The following is a 24712-nucleotide window of genomic DNA, read 5'->3' on the forward strand; positions in this document are numbered from 1 at the left end:
CACTCACCAGACTGAAACCATTTTATATGCATTTTACTTTGAAGCAGATTTTAGTTGTATCCAGTTCACATTAAAGTTGTAGAACTGGACCCAATGCTCAGTTCTCATTTTTGTCAGTTTAAAACAGTAACAAAGCTGCTTGTGTTTAGATCTTTGAAGCTATGAGGTCAAGTACTCCTTGCATTAGCCTTCCTGTAAAATGCATTAGTGTGTCCCCGTGGAAAATCAAAACTCTTATGGACATAAGGTTTATAATGCTTCTAGTAGCATCTAAGCCCAGCAATTAGGATCATTATCTCTGCACAGTTCTTGTTTCACTGACTTCATTATGAGCTAAGGCTAGCTGAACAATTCTTAAATGACACATTATAGATATTTAATATTTATATTACTGCTGTGAAACAAAACAAATATTGATGTGTTTTCACCATAGATGAATCCAGCTTTTTCAAATCTTCGCAGTACCCCCCACTAGAAACAGAAAATGTTACATGAAGCTGTAAAATGTATATTCTGAAGTGCATATTGTACATTCCTTTTTCTATATATTTCCTTTATGCATAAGTTACATTTCAATTATTCTAGCAAGGGTTATAGAGGAACACACTATAAAAGCAAATGTTAACTACACACATATGTGGTAAGTTAATCATACATAGTTATAATTCTCTACCTGTCTTGTCTTGGCCAGAGGAATCTTCAGCAGAGGATGACCAAGAGGCCTTCGAATCAAGCCCTGGGTCACCTTCCATTCAGAGATGGGGAGCCAGGATTCTGCGACAAGCATGAGGAGGGTCTATCTGCACCCAGAGCGAGTTCTGACATCAAGAATGAATGTGCCCCAAGCCCCAAAAAGAGGTGATGCCTCAAACACTAAAAGCGAACCCAGCCCAACCCAACCAGGGAAGTGTCTGACTTCAAGCAAGGGTTCTTTAGGAGTAAAGGTTTCCTCAGAAATAAGACCCTCTACTTAAGAATACCTCTCTGGATAGAATGGATGGGAGTTAGCGGAGATTGTAGTCTGGTTCCAGCAGCTCCAGCTAAAAACCACAAGTGCCAGGGTGGAAACGCTGCTGGTACAATGTCTATGTATCAGTACTGTGCGCTGCCTGCTAGCTTGATGTCCTGCCTACTCTAAATCGGAGCAAGAACTGCCCCTGACTTGCCTCTTGGCTTGGCTTTGCCCATGAACCAATTGGACCCTGACCTTGAACTGCTTTGACTTTATAGTCATGACTTGCTTGGTTAATCCTCTTTTCGTGAAGAACTTCAGCTGACTTGCCATCAAGGAAAATTCATGAAAAAAATGTTTATGGCATGCATGTTTGCTTTCTCCAAAGAAGGAAAGCCCACAACCTCCCGAGGAAGTCCATTCCATTGTCAGAACGTTCTTCCTGATGTTCAGTCTGAATCTTCTTTCTTGTAACATGTTTGCTCAACTACAAGTGAAAGATTCAGGGTTATCTCTTTAAGGGGAAAGTTCAAAAATGAACCTAAGAGCAAAGTGCTTTTCCGTATTGCAGTGTGTCTTTCCATTCTGAAGGGAAGACTTCCTCATCTTTCTGGACACTGTGAAATCTAGTGTCATGTGTTTCACTCTTACTTCACTGCCTGGCATGCCAATGGCTCCCTAGAGGCTGTGCATCCTAAGAAATAGACTGGAGCATCATTTCCCAATCTGGCTGTGCTGGCTGGAGCTGATTGTTGTTATAGTCCAAAATATTTGAGGGTACCAGGTTGGGAAAAATTGGCCTGGAGCAATCTGGCAGCCATTCAGCGGAGAGGAAGAGGTTTGTGTTCAACTCTGCTCTTACTGGTTTGTCTGAACTCAGTAAGAAGACCAATACTGTACATACATGCTGTTAGACTAAATGCATCCTACAAAATGGTACCAGCTGCCTTTATGTTTCTTTTATTAAGAATAAAGATAAATATGACTGCACTCAGAAGTTTCACAATGCACACATATGTCTTGGAACCCAAAGATTTTTAAAAAATAAAAATACACCTAAATGGCTATTAGTATTGTGTAGAAGACAATAAAGGGAGGGTGACACAGATGAACTTAATTATTATCTAAGATTTGAGGTGTGGAATGTAAGATTTCTCAGTGTATTTTTTCTTCTTCATTCATTTGGCTCAGAACACTTACTTTACACAAAATAATAATTTTAAGTAGAACACTGAAGCACTGTAAATCTCAGTTCACAAAGTCTCTGCTCATTTTGAAACATTAGTGAACCAGAAACGAGAGACATATTTTAAAGCACAGACTAGGGAATGGGGGGGGGGGGGTGGCAAGCCAACTTAAAATCTAAAATGAAGTACTTTAGATCCGCATAATAGAATTCCTTGTGATTTATGTGCAATGACTCTAAATTAATGAAGTGTTACTTGCTCCAACATTGCTACAAGCTACCTGTTTGACCTCCCTCAGATAAGACATTCCTTTGAAACAATGGACTGTTAAGAAAAGTTGAGGGCATTCAGTGGAAATATCAGTTTGGCAGTCTAGGTCCTGCTAGTCAGGTGTCTTTTTCAAAATAACTTATTTATTTAGTATATTAATATCCTACCTTTCTTCTACCATGGAAGTCAACCTTTGTAGTTGTAGTCCAATCTATCTACCGAAAATTCGGTTGACATCAAACTAATTGCAAAAGAAGCCAGATGTGTCTTGTTTAATTTATACAAGCTATGTACTAAGCAAATACAAAATAAAGAAAATTATAATTAGGGAAACATTTTCAAAATTGGGTATTTCAGATAGTCACTACTCTAACATGACCTAGCACTGAATTAACATTTAGTAGGCACACTAGGAAAATAATGGGTAAAAAAAACGGGAAGCAGAGGGAAGGACTAGATGGACAATGGGGGGAAGTGTACAGTAATTCTTACAAAAGACTGTAGTGTAGAATCAGGAGCAAGTCAAAGAATGGAAGCCAAGTTTGCAGATTACATCAAATTAATCAAGCGATTTGGCTCCTTCCTGCACCACCTTGATATGTCCCTATTCCAGCTGGTCGTTTTAAGATCAATTTATTTTTAATATGAGAGTTAAGGGACTAACCATTTCAGGTGTGCTCCAAAAGCATGGAAACTGTGGGTTAAAATCCAGTGGAAAATGGCACAAGGAATGATTGCACCAGAGAAGACATTACTTTCTCCCATGCAGAGGGATGAAAGCTCAGGGGCAGAGCACATTCTTTGTAAGCAGAAGGTTCTATTGAGCAAGCCTTGCCATCCACAGTTAAAAGGATTAGATAGCTGTTGATGTGGTTTCTCCATGACACCATGGAGAGCTCCTGCCAGTTATAGAAACTTGGGTAGACGGTCAAATAGTCTGGCCTGGTTCTATGTCCACTAGGATCTTTTTTGCATGGAGAACTTTTGTGCATCTGAACCCAACATGTGTGACTTCTTCCTTTCTCCATGTTTCATTCTGAACATACAAAAGAGCAATCAGTGAGCTCCTGGTTCAAACACAAAGTAAGAGCATGCTGATTACAGTAAATAAAGAAAGGTCTTATACCGATATTGCCTGTGGAGAATCCTGGAAACGATGTGTTCTCTTAATCCAATTATGATCCTGAAGGAATGACTCAGGCATCTTATCTCAGCAACGAAATATGAAGCCAGGGGAATGTTAGTACTAACGGCAACAAAAACAAGACTTAGCAGTTAAGACATGCAAAATGGGCACCAACTGGATTAAGAATGTTCTCTCAACTTCACCTCACTCTAGGCAAATATATTATATTGCCAGTAAAATATCAAACAAGCTTTAAGCTCTGATAAGGTATTCTGGCACCCACATGTATCATCCAATGCCACCTTTGCAAGGTACTGCCATAAGCAGCCTATCATGGTGTGCTTAGCAGTAAGACTGGACCTAGCATTTTATACTGTAAGTCTTTGTTCCCCACTCATAAACTGCAGACAAAATTCATTATTTTATGATAAATAAAATGTCACTCTGCCCACAAATGAGCATTACATTAAAAAAAAAAAAATGCTTTCTTTTGCAATATGCAGGGTACTAAGATTTATAACAAGGTGAGTGTTAGAAACTGTTCAAAATAATTTATAATCTAACACCTGGCATTGTGAGGTCCTTTTTTTAAAAAAAGGCTATTCAGTAGAGAACGTATCTTTTTATCTAATACCAGCTAATTTTTGAATCAAGGTGTTGTTAGTTCAGATTTCTGTACTGCCATACAAAGCTGCCATGTTCTTAGCTGAAATGCTCAGTGGATATGTTGAATCAGAAAATAATACAAAATAAAGGCAGCAGTGCATGAAAGCAAACCCTGAAAACACCAGTGTTTTGACACATGCTAGGTAATGTATGATGGCATTCTCCCTTCAATTTTCTTTGGGGACTCCTTGGAATATATAGCATATGTCAGTTATGATTTGCTTCTATGCTGCCTCCTTGTAAACAAATGTGTTCATGTGTTATTGAAGTGTAAATTCCAACGCAAATTATCATGGGAGGAAATTCCACTATGTAATTCTCTTTGAACTTTATTTCTACACTTTTTCATTATTATTAAATTTGTTTTTCACTTTATCTTGCCCAGGCAACCAAAAAGATTTACAACCAAACAGACAGACAGCTCCACAGACAAGACACATGCTCTGCTCATGCCTGGTGGAGGGAAAACAAGCCTTGAAAATAGTGTTCTAGGCTGGGTTGCCAGGTCACATGACCAAGATGACTAGTCTTGGGATCCTGGTTATGGCCCTCCTCTCTGGTCGGGCCCGTACTATGCCTGCAGAACAGCCCTTCTTGAAACTTACCTTGGCCTCAGCTCAGCCACTTACACTGTGCCAGGACTGATGGCTTCATGCTGGCTGAGCCCAACTGAATCAGGAATCAGCCAACTGAGTCAGAGGTCCACTGCTTTCTAAGCTACTCATACCAATGGATTTTGCCATAGGATTGCCTCTTGAAGTTACCAATAAAAATCAGAAGTTAAAAAATGAGTTGCCCTTTACAGAACAATAGAATAACATAAGCAAAAAAAGAAAAGAGACTGCCCTGCTGTCACTCATTCGCTATAGCCTTCATGTGCTACAGTCTGGTATGATTCAGAAAATGTCAAACCATGGTTTCCCTTTCTGTACACAAACTGGCACAAACCATGGGCTTAAGAGCTATCTCATTCTCCCTTTACATTCCACAATTTCTTAACTTACTTCTGGGTTCTTGGCAAATAGTTTACTGTTTCATCTGAACCCACCAACTATTAAGTTGAAACTTCAAACTATGGTTTAGCTGTGGCTAAGCCAGTACAGGACTGTAATGAAGCATTTGTGGTGTCTTAGCTACATTTAACTGAATGCCTTGTACAGTGGAACCTTGGTTTTCAAACGTAATCCGTTCTGGAAGACTATTCAACTTCCGAAACGTTCGAAAAGCGAAAATCAAAGGGCTGCCAACAATTTCAATGGGGAAAAAAGAGAAACGCGCCTCGAAAGACTTTTGAGTTCCAAAAAACGTTTGAAAACCGGAACACTTACTTCTGGGTTTTCAGCGTTCGGGAGCCAAAACGTTCCAAAACAGAGGCGTATTTGCTTTTTCATCTTTTGTTACTCATTCCAACGCTAAGGTGTTACTCATTCCAAACCTTGCGTTACTCATTCCAAAACTACAGAAATGGGCAAGGAAGACAGTGAAGCAGCAAAAACAAAAGCAGCGAGAGGCGCCTAAGTAAAGGTCCAGCTTTGGACCTAACTTTGCAAACAGCAGCCTACTGGACCTCTGAGGCTATTAGCTAATGCACAATTCAACACGGGCTAGAGAAACCACCATCGCCATCATCACCATTACCGCATCCAGAATAGAGTTGCTAAATTGGGGTGGGTGCTGAATGCATAAAAATACTGGGCTGACCACTGTCCCTCCCTGGAAATACATTCGGGGTCTGACTGAGCCATCTTCTAGGCACGGCCGTGAAGAGCAGCCGCTTTGCTCAAACGTTTCCCGGAACCGCTATCCCCGCTGAGCTCATTGCCACGGTAACATTCCCACCCGACTCGCATTAGTCACTATTCCTCCCACCTTTGGCTCGGCGCGTAAAAGCGCACGGATAGACAGCCGAGTCAGGAGGCGCACCCCCCCCCCATCTGCGCATGCTCTCATCTGCCTCCTCGCTCCCGGTCATGAATGAGGAGGGCGGGGCCTGAGAGGGGCCAGGGGGCGGGGCCCGAGGCTGCCTGCGACGGCCGACCTGGCAAGCACAGCGTGTGAGGGGGCCGGCGAAGGCGGGCGGAGCAGAGCGGAGTCTCCGCGCGGAAGGGGGAGGGGGCGCTTTCCGTTTTTAATTCGTGGTCGCGCGACAGTGTGGCTCCACATAAACAAAAGAGAGGGGGGGTCCCGTCGCCGTGCCGTTTCTTTACCTAGCTCGCGGCGGCCGTTGGGCGGCGGCGCCGTTGCCGAGGGACCGCCGTCATAGTCGTTTGGCGCTGCTGCGGCGGTTGGTGACTTAACGGACGCTGGTGGCCCTCGCGCGCGTGCGCACACGCGCCCACCCCTCAGCATGCCATGGGGAACAGCTGGGCGGCGCAGTGGTGCTGCTGGCTCTTCCCGAGGCGGGAAGCGGGACGGATCCAGCGAGGAGGAGGGTAAGCACGGGACGTGGAAGAGGAGGCGGGACGGGCAGGGCTGGCTGGCTGGCTGTGACTCCACCTTTTCGAGGTGGAGGGGGGGTGTTTAGGCAGTGCCCAGGTGGGATTGTAGGGCGAGTTGCCTCGCGGTTCAGCGGCGGAGTCTCGCGTCCCTTCAGGCTGACACTCAAGACGTGGCAGCTGCCTCAGGTGTTAATGGAGGGAGGAGGAATGCGAGTCTAGCGACGGCCATCACTCCACATTGCATGTTCAGAGGCAGGGTATCTCTGAATGCTGCCGGGGAAGCAACAGCGGGGTGAGGGCTCTTTAGTTTGTGCGGCTCCCCCCCCCCCCCCCGGAAGCATTTGATCGGTCTCTATGAGGAAACAGGATGCTCACGAGATGGACCTTCGGTGTGATCCAGCAGGCCTCTCATGCTCTCCTGCCTAATGTAATGCGAGATTATAGCAACAGGAATCTGTCGCAAAAGTTATAGGTGCCGTTTTTGCAGCTTAACCCAGTTCTTGGAGAGGGTGGAATGGTAGTGGGGAGTCGGCTGTGTGGCTGTTTTTCAAAAGTATATGGTTAGTCACGGGAAAACGCAGCGCCAGAATAGATTCACCTCCAGGCTGATGGGCTGTTTACCCCTCCCCCATAGGAAGGATTCAATAAAGAATGAAATGTCAGTGTTTCCTGATTGCTTCTGCTGTCACTCAAGGTTCTCTAGTATTTATCCATAGCTGAAAGAACATCACTTGGGGGAAGAGAAGCAGATCAGTTCTCCTGACAAGAGTATAGCTTATACTTGTATACAGTAGATAGATATATTCTCCATCTGTCAACAGAAAAAAAAATGCAAGAAGAATTCAGAGTCTGCTGGCCCTTAGCTTGGCAGTCACAATCTCAAATGGAGGACAGTTGCAACTTTACATGGATAGCCCAGCCCCACACTGACAACTTGTAGCAGTAAACAAAAGAAAAGCAGAATAACTTTTCATCTTAATGTATTGTAAATGCTGTAAAATGGTGTTGATTGCGGTTCAAAGCTGTGATACTACTAATCCAGAAGAAGGTAGCAGTAAGAAGGAGATATAAAACAATCCTGGGAAGGATAGGAATTTCTGTGCTACAGTTTATCATTTGTTTAGTGATATTTATATTTTCTTTTTTTCCTCCAAAGGCTTCAAGGTGGCATATATGGTTCTCTCTTTCCCCCATATTTTATTTTCACAATCATGTGAGGTAGGTTATGCTGAGAAATAGTGACTGGTGCAAAACCACCCAGTGAGCTTGATCACATGGAGCTTGATCTTATGCAGATTTACTCAGGCCCCAGTGAGTTCAGTGGATCCCACTCTCACGTTGATCGGCACAGGATTGCAGGATAAATGTAAAAAGTGTGTGCAAAGGTCTGTATGCACAAGGGCAGAAAAAAATTAAATAACTGTATTTTGTGGTAGGTTTCTTTGAATTCCTACTGTAAAAGGCAAGGAGGATAAATAAAGGATAATTAGTTTTCCAAAATGTAGTAAAAAATGGAGCAATAGAAAAGTTGATACTACAGTTCTATGCATGTTTCGCAATCCAATCTTATACACAACTGTAAGTTCCATTGAACTTATATGTCTGAGTAGACATCTATAGGATTGCAGTGCAAAGCAAATCTGGATATTGGCTTCATCTAAGGCAAATCTTATCAGAGCCAGACAGAATGGGAGGGGTGAGGGGGGTTGTAGTCCAGCAGCAACTAGACGTGCATAGGTTTCCCATCCCTGATTAAGGGTTGCTGTTGACTAGCCTACTGGCTTAGGTTCCCTTAAAAAAACGATTTGACTGATGTTTACATGAATTTGATTGAAACAATAACTAAGAAGGAAAGAGATGGTTTAAGCTGAGAAACATTTGTTTCAGCATAGATTGAAGGTCTATTTTGTGGTCCTGTGAGTACATTATAAGCTTTCATCCCTTGTGTTTGCCTTTACTGCAGACACTGTGACATTCAAACAGACAGCAATTATGCTTTAGTGTACTAGATGCTACTTCAAGAAGGGGATATGACATTAAAGAATTCACAGAAACTAAGTGTTGCAATCAATCTTCTAGGAAATAATGTTGACAATGGGAAGGTGTGATGTCAGGAACTGCAACAGTTTGCCTTGTTCTATCAACCCACCTTCCTCAGAAATTAAAATAGACATAAAATCTGTAATATTTTAATACAACAAACTGTCAGTCGCTCAAAGGGATTTGGAATAATCTCACCAATTTACACTTCCTAGATTTGTTTGGTGTCTGAGTATTATGCCCAGATTTCCCCCTTAGCTTATTTAATATGCTCTGCATAGTTTGAATTTGTGTAGGCATATGGATGAGTAAGAGACAATGTCAATAGCAGGCTACTTAGTTGCTCAGACAACAAGATGTCCATGTTTTTCCCCAGGTCTGCCAATTACAACAAAGGTGCATAAAGTACAGCATTTTTGAGAGCAAAATCCTAACTTCTTGAGACAGCAGCAGGGCTTATTGGAGCAGCAGAGCACTGCCACATCCAGAGAACTGCCTGCCATGGCAAACATGTAGGGGCAGGAAAAGTATGCATCTTTGCTGGACCAGCTCAAGGCTGACAGGCTCAAACTGGGCTGCTTGGCACAACTTGCTGTCAATTGTACTGGCTTAGGATCTAGTGGATCCTTGGCCAACTCTGCTCCTAAAACACCCATGGGGGGGGGTTATGCTGGCAGAAACTTCCACCTGTGCTTTCATTCAGTAGAAGTGGAGAGCTTTATCATAGCAGAGACTCCTTGCTGGCAAAGTCTGGCAAGGCAAACACATTCAGCCCATCAAAAATCCATCCATAGCAGTGGATCATGGATTTGGATTGCTTTGTCCACAGCTCTAAAAGCAGTAAAGGAGAAAAGTGTTTTTACCCTTTCTGTCAGCAGCCAAGGCCTTTCTGAAAATTTATAGTGGGCCAGAGAACTGCGGCTAATCTGCATCAGTGTACTTTTCATATAACATCAATGTCTGCAGCTTACTAAACTGCAGGTGGTGGATATTCTGCAATATTCTTAATTACCCTGAAGAATTATTATTATTATTATTATTATTATTATTATTATTATTATTATTAGTTTAAAGGTGGGTTAACCCTTAAGACCTTGGAAAACTTGAAATATGAAACAGTGAACTTTTCAAAAAGCAAAAAAATGCCTTTTAAAAAATCCACCCGTTTCTTGTTAGTGCTTTGGGCCACACATCTTGTGAACCCCTGTTCTACCACCCTATACTGTATACTGCTCCGTAATCTTTTGATAAAGGGTTGTATATGTATTTAATAAATAATAATACATAGCTGTCAACTTTTCCCTTTTCTTGCGAGGAATCCTATTTGGAATAAGGGAATTTCCCTTAAAAAAGGGAAACATTGACACCTATGATAATAACATGCAGTCCATTAATTAGTATGTATATTTGGATTGAGTGAAACAATTAGTCTATATAGAATACACCTTACATACATTTCCATGCTGCTTGTTCTGAATATGTCTTGAATTTTTTTATAAACCTAATGTAAATTATCCAAGCATCACAGGGTTCACTAAAATGTTTTTTAAAATATAATCTCTGTTTATTCATGTAGAAAGTGGTTTAATGCCAGTGGTTCTAGAAATTCTGTTTAAATTGTTTGTTGTTCAAGTTTCGTTGTCTGTGTGCTGCAGGCATAATTAGAAAGTGGGTCAGATCTAGTTTCTGTGCTCTCATTGTTAACTTCCACTTTATTCCTAGAGGGATCACAACATCATTCTTATAATGCTTCTGGGAATATATCTATAATTAGAGCTCTGGGCTTACTGTTATTGCCCTACCTGGAGAGTACCTAAGGCTACCACATACAAAAAGCAATATGTTTTATTATTTATCATTTTTTATTTTAAAAAGGGTTACATTTGTACATATTCTTAGCATCCAGAGCATTATTGTAAAGGTCATTTATATAGTTATTGCAGAAGAGACTGCAATCCTGGGGAGGCTCCTGCTGGAGGAAGGGGAAGAAGTATATTTTCCACCTTCTACTGTACAAATAGGTCCCCCAACCCTCCAGAACAGCCTTTCAGAGAGCTGCACATGGAAGGAATAGTTGGGGGAAATTACCTCTCTCCCCCTGATGCTCCAGTTGTAGTGGAACTCCATGCATGGTTTGTCATTCCGCAGTATGTGATAGTACTCTGCCTAAAGTGATAAGTGAATATATCATCACCATAATATTGATTAATCCTTTTGAAAATAAACAAGCATAATAGGTGCCCATACTGTTGTTGATAACAAGGCCGTGCTTACATTGCCCATGCCATACTGTAAATCTAATTGGTTTCCACTCTTACACCAGTCCCTTGCTGCATTTCTCATGCCCTGGATGAAAGTCAGACCTTTTTTTTCAAATGGAGGGCATTCCAATAAAAATGTCTATTTAATATAACATTTGAACCACATGAAGTGTACTTTAATATCCCTCAAAATATTTCATTTCAAATGCTTGTTGTGTTTGAGGACAAAAAATATTATGGAATATTTGTTTTAATTTTATTGACTAATACAAGCAAAAGTAAACATTCTAAATTAGATCACTCATCAGAAAAATGTTTCTAGAAAACCCACATTGCTATAAACAGCTCTTAAAAGATACAGAACTGTAGTGTTGAAAGTTTCTGAGAACAGAGAAAACTATTCTAAGAAGTCTTCAGTTATAATACTAATTAATGTTGTGGTAAATGTTGGTTTATTTTCTAGATCAAAGTACTTCAGGACCTGTGCCACAGGAGAACACTTCACTATAGAGGTGAGTAAAGGCTTTCAATTCCAAAACTTACTGCTGCTTTCATTTTGGAACTAATAGGAGAAAAACAATCACATTTCCTAATTGAAATATGTGAAAGGAAATATCTTTAGATACAAGTATTGGATGCATTTTGTATCTAAACATATGGCATCTAGGAGTAGAAGAAATATCTGTGTCCCTGTGAAGGGTGGTGGTTGGATCCAGCAGACTTATCTGTGTCCACGTGAAGGGTGGTGGTTGGATCTAGCAGACTTCTCTTTCCACAGGTGAAGAAGGATGTGGTTATTTTCCCTGTCTTTAAAATAGATGGGAGGGAAAATGGTAAAAGTTCATTGCACAGTGAGAAGCTTTCATAACCTTTTGCCAGCACAAGACCAGCAAGGCTTCGGAAGTGGCAATTATTCCCTGTGCCTGTCCGACCTCCATAGAATTACTTTAATAGCATAAGAAATACAATAACAAAGTTGATGGGCGTGTTTGTGTGATTTCTGTTTTTACCAAAACTTTGTAAGTGCCCACTGAGTTTGCATAGGTACTTAAATAAGATCAAGAACATGGATGATATATGTCTAAATATATGTTCATTTTTAGTTGTAATACTTGTTTAATTGAAATATTGTTCTGTCTACTTACAGTTTGAGAATCTAGTGGAAAGCGATGAGGTAAGTAGCTTTCTGATAAAGAAAGGTCATTAGAACAATTTTATGTGTAAAGTGGATCATTAGCCTTCTAAAGCATTTTTGAACCAAGGGTAACCTAAAAGGCTGTAAATTGGGAAAACATGGAAAGAAACAGTTTTTTAAACAGCCTCTTTATATAATGAGTTGATAATTACTTTGAAAACCATGTTCCCCAATACTGTCTATGAGCAGGGCTATATACAAACAAGCACAGCTTTGCCTAACTCTTATGTTGCCAATATGTTATAGATGGAGTTACAGATCATTGAATCAAAACGTATAAAGACAGGGGTTTTTATCACAGATGGATCCATATATTTAATTTCTAATTTTTAAAGGGATGGTGGGGTTGCTTGTTAAAACAAATCTATCAGTTCCATTTCAAAGATAGTATGATAATACAATTGTTATAGCCTTTAATATTGGGTATCTCTTGATAATTTTTAATAGGGTGAGAGTCCAGGAAGCAACCAGAGGTGGGTATTTATAACATATTTTCTCTCTCTCCCACCCACTATTATTTTCACCTTGTTTCATCATTCTGATCATCTACTTTTCCTATTAGCAGGGTGATTTTGCCTGAAATATTAGGTTCTTTATCAGAGTGCCTTTTGGCATTTTGAATGGACAGATTGGTGGCTGGGTAATTTTCCATCTCTAAAAATGCATTGTTTCTTAAAATTATAAACAGTAACATATTGAATAGGTATAATATCAGCTAAATTAGGCAGTTTCAAAATTGTAATTATTTTTTTTAAATCACTACCCCTAAGAACCATGCATCCATATAAAGTAAATACAAATGTTTGTCACTTTTTGGGTGTGTTAAAATGTGTATGTTAACTGTGTATAATGCCTTTACTGTGGCTTAAAATAGCTACAAATATTCCAATGAAATAAATTCCAAGCAAAGTTTTGAATTTGTCTTCGTTTGCAAGAGAGGTCTATCATTAAAATCCAAATCAGTGTCTTTTTGATGTCTTCTTAAAATTTTATTTTGGTAAGTCAATTGTAGTCCCAATTTCTCTAGTCTGAACAATTATCAACATATTAATATCTATTTTCTAATATGTATTAGCTAAATCATGAGGTCCAGAGGGTGGCAATATGACAATAGGTCTTTTCTGCAGTGGCTTCCCATTTGTGGAATGCTCTCCCCAGGGAGGTTTCCCTAGCACCTTCATTATATATCTTTAGGTGCCAGGCAAAAACATTCCTTTTCAACCAGGCCTTTGGCTGATTAATATTCTACAGCCTTTTAAATGTGTTTGTGGGAGGAGGGAGGCTATTGTTTTGTTGGTTTTGTTTTAACTATTTATATGTGCTTTCACCCTATATTTTTATCTTGTGAGATCTTGTGATAAAGGGCAGTATATAAAGCTAATAAATTATATAAATTCTAAAATCGCCGTAATTTATCATTTATTTTTTGTGAAGTAAGAATTGCTACTGTAATGTATGTGTCCCTTTTCACAATCTAAATAAAAATATGCAGACAAAAAGGAAAATAAATAATGTACTGTATGTTTTATAAATATTGGAATATTTTAGTTAATCATGTAGGACAGCAGAAACATCTAGCGAAGGATAGATCTGGCCGTTGGAGACAGTCTCCATGACAGCTTGCTGAGGAAGCTGGTGGAGCAGAGTGCCAAGTGGGCAGCCTCTTTCTTCCTTTTTCTCCAGACCTTTGACTGAAGAAGAAATTGCTGATCTAAGGGGAAGGCACTACAATTCCATTGCTGAAAAACAAAGAACATTAGATGATAGACTTCTGTCAGAGGTAGGCATAGTAACCATTCATGTATGCACAGTTGTCTATACCAATAACTGGCTGACAAAAGTGGAAGCTTGATATGGTGAATAGAGCAAGCTAGGTCTAACAACACCGTTAACAGGATGCGATGGAAGAAAAAATAAAGCTGCAGTACAGTAGTTAGAGTTCTCTCTGTGGAAACAGAAAAGTGCTGAGGAGAACAAAGCTAGTAGAAAAGCTTCCACTTGTGGGTAGTTTTGAATGTTAAAAGGAAATGCTAACAGATCATGCACAAATTACTTGTACACCCTATTTTTGTACTTCCAATCTAGCGGGGCTCTTTGAATGAACATATGTAAATGTTGGGTTTAAATTATGTATATGTCTGACTTCTGTTTATGATCAGTGGAATACCTAGAGCTAAAATTGCTTTTAAAGAAGATTTTAATTTATCTAGTTAATATGCTTAATTCAAATAACAACTGATATTGGAAGATAGTATGGAAGATAGTATGAAAATAGTTTCTTTTTTTAATCACACCAGTAAATTTTGTGTTTTGTATTTTTATGAATAACTTTTCCTTTAAATTTAGTGCACTTATTTTCATAGGAAAGATAGCTAGGTTCTCTTTTGTTAATCCTTACTATTTTGTTCATATACAGTTAGCCAAACAAGAGGAGAAGTTAAGAATAGAAGAGGAGACTTTATATGCTGCGCAGCGTGAAGCAGCCAGGGCAGCAAAGCAGAGAAAGCTCTTGGAGGTGAGGGGAGAAGACCCCAAAATATATGTATCAGAGCCCCTGTTGTGTATCTTGCTTAGTTTCACATGCTATCTTAAACAGAACATTCCAAGTTTCTTTTAGTAGTTTCTAATTCCTTTAATCTCTTGAGCAGAGTATCAAATATTTTATATAGGACATTAATAAACATATATTTAATACGTTTCTACTATTGAACCTGTGGTGAATAGATAACAGTTGGCCAGTTACTTAAAACATTCTGAAGATACTAACTGCAGGCTAGTCAATCTTGCAGAAGATTGTAGGATCATTAATCCTTTCATTATATTGACAATCTGTCAATTTTATGGAAGTAAGTGAAATTTTAAAATTATTCTGGATCATAACTGTCAGTGTGAACTTACTGCGTCGGAGCACACTACAAACTGTAGATGAGGGTTTGAGATAGGTTGGCAAAATCTAGGACCTGGGCAGGCAAACTAAGACCCGGGGGCCAGATCTGGCCCAATCGCCTTCTAAATCCGGCCCATGGACAGTCCAGGAATCAGCATGTTTTTACATGAGTAGAATGTGTGCTTTTATTTAAAATGCATCTCTGGGTTATTTGTGGGGCATAGGAATTTGTTCTTTTTTCTCCCTTCAAAATATAGTCTAGCCCCCCACAAGGCCTGAGGGACAGTGGACCGGCCCCCTGCTGAAAAAGTTTGCTGACCCCTTACTAGGATAAGGATCTTGTCCTGCAATACTAAGCTTGCTTTGAAAGCAAGTGAACCTATATGATAAATCTGAATGATAAATCGTTAGGGCAGGGATGGGTGCCCTTTTTTTCTTTTCTTTTGAGAGATGTATTCCTCTTTGGGGTAATTGTTTGTGGCACATGTGCCAAATGTGTGTATGGGGTCGAAATCAGTTATGGTACAGGGACAGAGTAAAAGTGGATGGCATTCCCTTCTTTCTCTCTTTCCTCTCCTCCACTACCTAGCAGGGAGATACCACTCTTGCCAGAAGTCTGAACTGATCACTTGCAGAGGGCTGAGGGTCACAATGCAGTTCAAGGGCTGTAGGTTGCCCATCCCGGGTTAGAGCACCAGAGAGACTTGAATTCAGTTACTCAACCTTGAAAGTCATGAACTCTTAGCGCAGCTTGCCTCACTGAGCAGGAGGTGGGGGAAGAGCCATGTACACCCCCCTAGTGTCCTTGGAGGAGGGTAGAATAATACCACATAAGTAGATATCAATGACGAGGATTCACGTTGATAATTTTTAAATAACTTTAAAAATATATAACTTTACCACTTTCTCCTTTTGCGGGGTGGGGATGCTTTCGGGGTTTTTGTTCTCCTTTGTTTTGTATGCTTTTTACTCCATGCCTAGCAGTCATCATTCTTCATAGAGAAGCATTATTGAAATTTTGTGCAAAGATGTTAATGATAGATTTCTGGAATACATCAGAAATCAATAATGTCCTGTAGTGGGAGGAGAGAGGAGTCATAGAGGAATGGTTCCTCCCACTCACTCCACTGGGCAGGGATCCCCTGCATAAAATGAACTAATGGCAATAAGTCAAACATTCTATTTAGTGTTCAGAAATATATTAACTATTAACAATGTTAACAGTGTTAAGTAAAGAGTGCATGTGCCTTCCCTTTCTCTTTGTATCTCCAGCTTAAGAGGGAGACGTCTTATTAAGTAACAGTGTCCCATAACATCAAGCTGGAAATTTGTGGTTTAAGCTCTGCCTCCAGAATCACAATTTCCTAAATGAGACATTGCAGGAAACTGCTTTAACAAAAACACCTAAGTCTCCAACCAAACCAGATAAACAAGGGCAAGATGGAGCATTCAGGTTTCTTGGTCATCCATATTTCAGCAAACCAGTTTGTTGGAGCAGCAGAGCTAAGTCTGAACAAGGCCATATATAATACTAAGTCTTGTAACTTCTTGCCGCATGATCTGTGTGAGGAAGTGGTTTCAATGCAATTAGGAACTCTAAAGCAAAGGTGAGTGGAATACCAGATCCTTATGGTGTATAAAGGATTAGTATTTTGGAATAATAATAATAAATCCTCGGTATTTATGTTGCATCCCAGGATTTCTGGCAGCCGCTGAAAAGGTTTTTGGACTATGTAATTTAATAACCAACTGCATCCAAATGTAAGCACTTAATTAGGATTTCATAAAAGACCACAGAACATCTTAAGGACAGCTTTGTCAGGTCAGCCCAGTAGTTAAGAAAACAACAATAGCTTGGTCTATATGCTTTAAGAAAAAGTGTAGTTATTTTTATGGGAGGCAAAGTGTATTCTAGCGTTTTATTTCTCCCAGCAATTGTGTCACACTTTTATTAAAATATGTTTTAAACAGCACACTGATGTTTCTGTAACTGGTGTTGGTTGCATCAGAAATGACATAGTTAAATGCAGCCTCACGTACTAGACTGCTTCTAAATGTTATCCAACATCAATATTTTAGCTGATGAAATGTCTTTGATTTCTTTTTTTCTACATTTGTTAAATTATGCATTTTATTTTATTTTATTATCCTTATGGTACTGTCCTTTCTAGAATGACTAGGAATGCATTCGCTGCAACAAACAAACCTGAGAAGGGCTGTAGCTTGATGGCAGAACATGTACCATAGGTACTATCACTGTAGTTGCCCAGCGGGAGACCCAAGGTGTCACGCATGTGACATCACATGGCGCACCAAGGCCTGATAGGGCCAGGTGTGCCATGTGACTCACACATGTGTCCCCCCCCCAATATGGGCGTAACCCATGTACTTAGCATATAGAAGGGCCCAGATTCAATTCCTGGCATCACTAGGCAGGTCTGGGTAGGGCTCATATCTGAAACATTGGAGAGATGCTGACAGTCCCTGTTGACAATACTCAACCAATGTTCTGACTCAATATAAGACAGCTTCCTGTGTAGGCATTATTTATCCAGTCCTCCTTCATTCTTTAGCTGCTGCAAAATAGTCACAAGTGCCAATAAAAAGTTTAGAAGAACCAAGAACAGAATGAAATTTGTTTTTGCAAGTTAGGAAGCAGGATAAAATTGTGAGACATTTTCAACTTTATTGGAAGGTCATGGGATTTGCTCAGTCTGATACTTGAGCACCCTCCAGTTTGTTTATATTTTTATGGAAAGGCAATATAGAAATGTCATAGAGAAAAAAGCCTCATTCTGCTGTTAATGAGAAACAATCAGGCACTGTGCAGACAGGCATAATAGTTGAGCATATAAACTGTCCTGTTGAGTAGGTGTGTTCATATACCTGGCTTGAACTAGAGAGTTTAAGCTAAGCTGTATTCTTTTGAGTTTATTTCTTGAAACGTATGTTCATTTTTTTTAATTTCAGCAACAAAGACTGCAAAGAGCCCAAGTGGCAAGCAATGGAGACGGTTTAAGGTAAGATATTCAGTCAGGAGCCTTTAATATTTAGCTTGACAGGGAATTTGAAATTTCTGTATAATTTTAATGCAGAAACAACTTCAATTTTTAATTCATTTGAAGCAGCAGGTGGATGTACCCTTGTTCCCTTTATAAATTTGTAGGTTGCAAATTCACAGAATGAAGTGGGAAGAAATATTCTCCCACATCCCATTCCTCTAGTAGGAATATTATTACACTGGCTCCAACCCATCACATTCAAAATGTAGGAAACTATATGTTGGTGTTGTAAGCCAATCTTTGGTTCTGAAATTGGTCCTCCTTGATGTAACTTGTTTGTTCTTTCACAGCTCAGTGACAGAAGAAGACTTTGATTCCTACCTGAGGAATGTAAAACTACAATATGAAGCTTTTCGGAGCAGCAGTAAGTATTTTGTTTGTGTGGATGTTCTTCGGCCACAGCTTTTATTGCTGCTACCAAGTAGCTCAAATACTACAAAGGGTATTGAAAACCCTTACACATCTTGCATGTAGGTGCACACTATACATATGTCAATTACAGCAATTCAAAATTCACTTCCCTTTCTTAAAAATTTATTCAACGTCCTAGAGGAACATCTACTGATCTGCAATAAGAACCCATTATTTTCATATGCAGGCTTTATTTTAAAGTGTCAAGACATTTTGGTATATATATATATATATATCCTAGGGTTACTGCTGTAGATGTCTTTATTAAAGAGAATGTTGCTTGGCATGTGTGCAATCAAAATGCCACAATATATTTTCTAGATAATAGTTGTGTGGCATTTTGCAGATTTTAATATTACTAAAGCTAAAAGCTGTTGGGCTGGTGTATTGTTTAATGGTGCTGGTATATTTGAAGTATAAATACGTGTTTTGCTCACAGGGCTGTCCTCAGATGCCACTGTTCTGACACCAAATACAGAGAGCAGTTGTGACTTGATGACAAAAACCAAATCGACAAGTGGAAATGATGACAGTAATTCCTTAGATTTAGAATGGGAAGATGAAGAAGGTATTTGTTCTGTGCTATATTGATTTTGCTGACCTAAGCATATAAATAATACCAAAGGTCTGTTTGAACATCTAAGCAAATAGATACTGTTGGGATATTTAAAAAACACAGAGTGGGGTGAAATCCCATTTCATTATTCCTCTCAGAGTTGCATATCTTGCTTCCATAATGTGGAAACTGGTAATTGGGAGATGAATATAACTTTGTTGGTTTGGTTAAGTGAAGTAGAATTGCCAGAATAAGCCAATGTTAACGTAAAAACCTGAATAAAACACAAATGCAGTCATATGAAATTAGTTACTCCCCTGTTTCCATTTATTCTTGCAATTGTGGTTACTTCTGTTGCAGGATGGGTTCTTTTTAGATTTAAACAGCAAATTTATGAGACCTTGACAGCCTTAACTACTTGCTTTTTTGCATTATGGAATTACTGTTTTTTACATTTATGTCAGATATAACTTTGCAAAACTAGCATAATAATGTTTTTGCTATTGAATGAACTGATGGTTTTTGTTGTATTAGTAGTAGTAGTAGTAGTAGTAATCAGCTGCTGCTGCTGCAATGTCTTTGAAGGGAAGTGCTAATGGCCTGCTACTACTTCACTCTTTCCTATTCAGGTGCAATAATGTAGTGACTGTTTTTTCACTTCCACTGTGCCTAAACAGAAACTTGTATTCTGCAAACTCAGAAGGCAGTGTGTTTTTCAAAGATGCCTGTGATTTATAATTCACAGAAAAGCGTTTAAATGTTTTACAGGGGCTAATTAAGATTTAAAATACAGCATAGAGAAACAAGCTGGACATACCTTTAAGAAAGAGAGCCAGTTCACCTCATCAATCATATATTTCTTTGACTGCTATTTAATTCAGGATGCATCTCTTATTGAAAGTCAAATGCATGTTTTTTCCCAAATATAGTATACTGCTTTTAAACAGGTTTTTTTTAAAAAAATTGCAGGCATGAACAGAATGGTCCCATTGCGAGAACGCTCAAAAACTGAAGAAGACATTCTTCGAGCAGCACTGAAATTTAGCAGCAAGAAAACTGGAAGTAACCCAACTTCTGCATCTGATGATTCTAATGGTTTGGAATGGGAGAATGATTTTGTTAGTGCTGAAATGGATGATAATGGCAACTCTGAGTATGCTGGCTTTGTAAACCCCGTCTTAGAACTGTCTGCATCAGACCAAAAAAAATCTGATACTGACCAACAGGACAGATAATGAAATTGTGTGGCCCTTGGCTATCTGACCAAATGGTTGAAGTTGGGGAAAAACCTACAAATCTGTATTGTGCACAATCCTCCAATCATTGCTGCTGCACAGCCTCCTTTAAAATAAGGAAGTTGCACAGTGACAGTACTTGGTGAACTGAGCTCCAGATTTCCTATAGAAAAAGGAAACTATGTCAGTTAAAAGAATGAAGAGTATGGTTTGCTATCTGAATTCAGAATTTTAAGTGCAATTTTATCATCTACCTTTGAAATTCTTTGAAAATACTTGAGTGATTCTGTTGTGTCTATTGTTGGGTTTTAGTACACAATTGTCTGCACTAAATGACAAATCGCAGCTTGATGTTTTAATCAACGAACTGGTTCTAGAGCTGTATTTCTAATTTCTTTGAATCTAGGATGAGCAACCTGTTTCAGCCTGAGGGCTATCTCTCATGGGAAACATTTCAGGGGCCACATGGCAGTAGTGGTTGAGCCAGAAGCAAAAATGGGCAGGGCTTAACATACCTTGTTCGGCAGTCTACATAACAGCCATGCAAAAACCAGAATTTATGTGTGCTCAGACGCACACAGTCTGTCCATCCAGGTAAGCAAGAGGCATTATCACAGTTCAAGGATATATTGTTGCCAGGCAAAAGCACTGGAATAGGGCTGTTGAGAAACGTGGCCTTTGAGAGAGTCCCAAGAGCGAGATAGAGAAGTCTGAAGAGCCACATTCAGCTCACTTATGCATACTTGCTTTAAGTATTGACATTGGCACAATAATTTATATAGGAAGTACTTAAAACCTTAATACTTGAATGTTAGAACAATTTTACAGGTATTATTTTTTTCTGTTCAACTTGTTCTGATAAGAAGAAATGAAATTTTACATGTGAAATTGATCTTCAACCCTTTTATTTATTGACTTCATGAAACTGACCAGATCCCTCCCAAGCACAATGCCTCTCACACTTAAAAAGGTTTTTAAAAGTATCGTTTAATACATTATTGTTCTTGTGCAGTAATGAGCTAGTGAATATTGTTAGAAAACTTTGAAAGAATCTCTGTTTTAAAACACTGGAAATGAAAAGGCTGGTTTTTGGAAGTAAAACTTTAGATTCTACAGAACCAAAGGTTCAGATTCCCTACCAACTTGAAATGCCAAAAGATGCATATATTTTTAAGTTGTGCACAAATAATTTTGTTTCACTGTTGCTAACTTAATGAATACTGATATTAATATCGGAAACTCGAACATAGTGTTCTTTTGATATGGAAGATGGAAAGCATGACTAATTTCTGTGGCTGTATTAATGCAAATTAGTATTCCAGTCCAAGCTTACCTGGTATGTGAAAGTTCCATTCATTTAACTAATTAAGATTAGTGACAAAATCTGTAACTTAATCAAGTTTAATTATTGCTGGAAATATGTTGGAGAATGATGATGATGATATTGCCTAATATTTTATTTCTCTTAAAAATTGTCCTGTGGATTTTAATTCTAAAGAGAAGATCCTCAGTGCCAGTTAGAATTGTTCTGGCACCCATGACTCTGCACTGCAGAAAAGCCTCTATCTTCCTATATCCTCTTTCCCCCCAGAAAAGAAGGCTGCTTTGAAATGGTACTTGCTCTTTAATAAACCACCACAGTACATGTCTGCCATGTGGATTTTAGGTTCATGGAAAATCTGAATATTGCAGAGTTCAGCAGTACAGTCAATCAGAGAGCAAGAATACTTGCTTTACATGATTTCTTAATACTTCCTTCTTCTTGTAGGGATTTCTGCTTGCTAGCTTCCTAAATGGAGAGGTTGCTTTTGCAGATATTTACAAGCAGCTGCCTCAAGGGCAAAGAAACACAAAGCAGCAGCACAGAAAATAATTGATCAACTTTAGTAGCAGCTCTGTCTCCTGCTGAAGCTTTGCTACCAATGGCAGCACCCTTTGTTATGGCCATAAACTGAGGGGGAAATGACAGCATTTACTTTCCTTACTCTCAGACTCAACATCTCTATCTCTATTGCCCTGTAAGAGGCCTTCATTACCATTATTATCAGTAATCTCTTTCTTTTGGCTCCTGCTCCTTTTACCTCTTCTTGCTCTCACTATCTTTGATTAATTTATAATACTTCATTACAGACTCCAAATGTTTGCCTTTTATACATTTTATTCACTGCCCCAATAATATGGATGTAAAGTGGTCAGTGGCAATAAATAATTATCAAATGTTTATAGTTATTTTAACCCATATAGTATGCCAGGATCACTATAGATTGGTTTGTCTCTCCCTGTGCCTTTTATGTTTAACAAAGATATTGGCCACATGTACATATGACATTAAACAGCTTATCCTTTCTTAATATATTGCATTTCGTAATTGGGAGCTTTGTTGCATAATATATTTTCATTTTAAGTGTTGCATTTTGCAATGCCTGTAATATGCTTTATTATAAGATTTCTACACTTCAGATGTATATTTTTGGTTTTGACATGCGCTACTGTCTCCTCCTGACTTTTTCATGTTATCAATCCTTAAAGTTTTAAATTTCTCAAGCTGTGAATAAATTTTTACACACTTCAGAACTAGCCTGATACTACCTGTTCAAACTGGTACCTGAAAGTGAAGTGAAATGCAAGAATTGCCTGCTCTGCTGAAAAATGAACACAGGCAAAAAGCTTGCTTTCTACCATAACTGAGGGATGTGCCATTCCCAGAGGTCATGGGGTTAGGAGGCTTGCCTAGCTGATGGACAAGTTCCTTGCTTCTCCCAGTTCCCTGACAGGTCAGCAGAGCCACCCAATCAGTTGATTTTAATACTGCAAGGGCAAAGGCATGCATTAGCACATGCAGCTGACTGGCACCTGCAAACCCTACTTTTGGCAGGAGTTGCATCTTTACCTGCCCTGTATCTCGCCTCATCAGGCATAGGGCTAGTGGGCATGGCTTGGGGAAAACAGACTTGCAGACCAAATGGGGACTCCTGCATGGTATATATGAGTTGGTGGCTTCCCCACCACTACCAGTGGGTTTGGTGTTGGTGGTGGAATTGGACTGGTAGAATTCTGAAGAGCAAAGGTGGGGCAAATTAATCTCTTCCTGCTATGGACTGTAGTGAGAGACTCCAATTTGGATGGCAATCAGCCTTATACTTCTGGAATTTGTCTTATCAATGGCTACTAATCACAATTATTTTATACTTCTTCCAGTATCAAGAGGCAGCTGTTGCCCTCTCTTGCTCCTGCACTTTCTATAGACTTCTGATTGACAAAGTGGAAAATTGGATGCTGGACTACATGAGGCTTGGGTCTGATTCAGCAGGGTGGTTCTTTGGAACTTTCACATCAGTTCTCCACCTCTGAAGAAACAGAACTTGGTAAAATAACTTTTGATAGAATTCAGTCTAAAATTCAAAAACTTTGCACTTAGCTGTCTTAAAGGTAAAGGTACCCCTGCCCGTACGGGCCAGTCTTGCCAGACTCTAGGGTTGTGCGCTCATCTCACTCTAGAGGCCGGGAGCCAGCGCTGTCCGCAGACACTTCCGGGTCACGTGGCCAGCGTGACAAGCTGCATCTGGCGAGCCAGCACAGCACACGGAACGCCGTTTACCTTCCCGCTGGTAAGCGGTCCCTATTTATCTACTTGCACCCGGGGGTGCTTTCAAACTGCTAGGTTGGCAGGCGCTGGGACCGAAAGACGGGAGCTCACCCCGCCACAGGGATTCGAACCGCCGACCATGCGATCGGCAAGTCCTAGGCGCTGAGGTTTTACCCACAGCGCCACCCGCGTCCCTCTTAGCTGTCTTATTACATAACTAATGCCTACTGTCCCTCATTCCAATCTATGTTCTTTTACTACTGAAAAGACTTGTGGCTTTGCTATCTATCACATATTGGCCCCACTGCCCTTGTCACGTTATGTTGGTATATTTAGCTGAAAGACACCACCCCTTGCCTTCCTGATATTCTTAAGCATACAATGACCCATTGTGAAAACCTGTGATCACATTAACACCATATTGTATATTTAAAACACGCTTGCAGCACTTTAACAGTCATGGTTCCCCTTCCCAAAATAATTGTAAATACTAGTTTTTAAAGGGTGCTGGGAATTGTAGCTCTGTGGGAGATCTAACTACAGAATTGACACTTTTACATATGCTGCATAATACCTGTTCAGTATTTGTAAGAAATTTATCCTTGTGGCAGACCCTAACTTTGGAAATCCCTACCTGCTGACATCAGACAGGCACCTTTATTTCCCCCAGCGCCCGCTAAAAACATTTTTGTTTACACAAGCCTACCCAGATTTGTAGAATGTTGATGAGTGTCTTTAGTATATTTATGATTTTAAAATTCTGAAAGTTTTAAATATTTGTTTTTATCTGTTTTTATCTACAATTTTATTGTCCTACCCTTTTTGTAAACTGCTTTGAGA

The 24712-nt window shown here is 39.5% G+C and overlaps 1 protein-coding gene and 1 long non-coding RNA gene across 5 annotated transcripts; one reads left to right on the forward strand and one right to left on the reverse strand.

Annotated features, from left to right (window-relative positions):
- Nucleotides 1-1445: 1445 nt before the first annotated feature.
- On the reverse strand, nucleotides 1446-6155 carry LOC310686164. Its single transcript, XR_014515728.1, has 3 exons — nucleotides 6071-6155; nucleotides 3536-3655; nucleotides 1446-3445 (listed from the first exon to the last, which is right to left on the reverse strand). It is a non-coding gene; the product is annotated as an uncharacterized lncRNA (long non-coding RNA).
- A 45-nt stretch (nucleotides 6156-6200) lies between these two features.
- AP1AR (adaptor related protein complex 1 associated regulatory protein) lies at nucleotides 6201-22857 on the forward strand. Of its 4 annotated transcripts, none has more exons than XM_083459339.1 (10): nucleotides 6201-6633; nucleotides 11404-11452; nucleotides 12088-12114; nucleotides 12583-12608; nucleotides 13819-13915; nucleotides 14552-14650; nucleotides 17993-18042; nucleotides 18375-18448; nucleotides 18935-19063; nucleotides 20021-22857. In XM_083459339.1, the coding sequence occupies exons 1-10, from the start codon at nucleotides 6554-6556 to the stop codon at nucleotides 20284-20286; spliced, it is 897 nt and encodes a 298-aa protein (XP_083315465.1). In that variant the 5' UTR covers nucleotides 6201-6553; the 3' UTR covers nucleotides 20287-22857. The 4 variants fall into 4 exon arrangements, with proteins under 4 accessions (XP_083315465.1, XP_083315468.1, XP_083315467.1 ...); XM_083459340.1 differs by lacking the exon at nucleotides 6201-6633 and adding an exon at nucleotides 6729-6931; XM_083459342.1 differs by lacking the exon at nucleotides 12583-12608 and having other exon boundaries at nucleotides 6210-6633.
- The last annotated feature ends 1855 nt before the right edge of the window (nucleotides 22858-24712 follow it).

Source organism: Podarcis liolepis (genome assembly GCF_965112155.1).
Source record: "Podarcis liolepis genome assembly, chromosome: 9".
In the NCBI taxonomy this organism is placed as follows: Eukaryota; Metazoa; Chordata; class Lepidosauria; order Squamata; family Lacertidae; genus Podarcis; species Podarcis liolepis.

What these genes read in the sequence shown, in the direction of transcription:
- AP1AR (XM_083459339.1), top strand. Translation starts at nt 6,554, where the DNA reads ATGGGGAACAGCTGGGCGGCGCAGTGGTGCTGCTGGCTCTTCCCGAGG. An exon ending in AGCAGAGAAAGCTCTTGGAG is followed by an intron (nt 14,651 to 17,992) that starts GTGAGGGGAGAA and finishes TTTTAATTTCAG; the next exon opens with CAACAAAGACTGCAAAGAGC. An exon ending in AGCAATGGAGACGGTTTAAG is followed by an intron (nt 18,043 to 18,374) that starts GTAAGATATTCA and finishes GTTCTTTCACAG; the next exon opens with CTCAGTGACAGAAGAAGACT.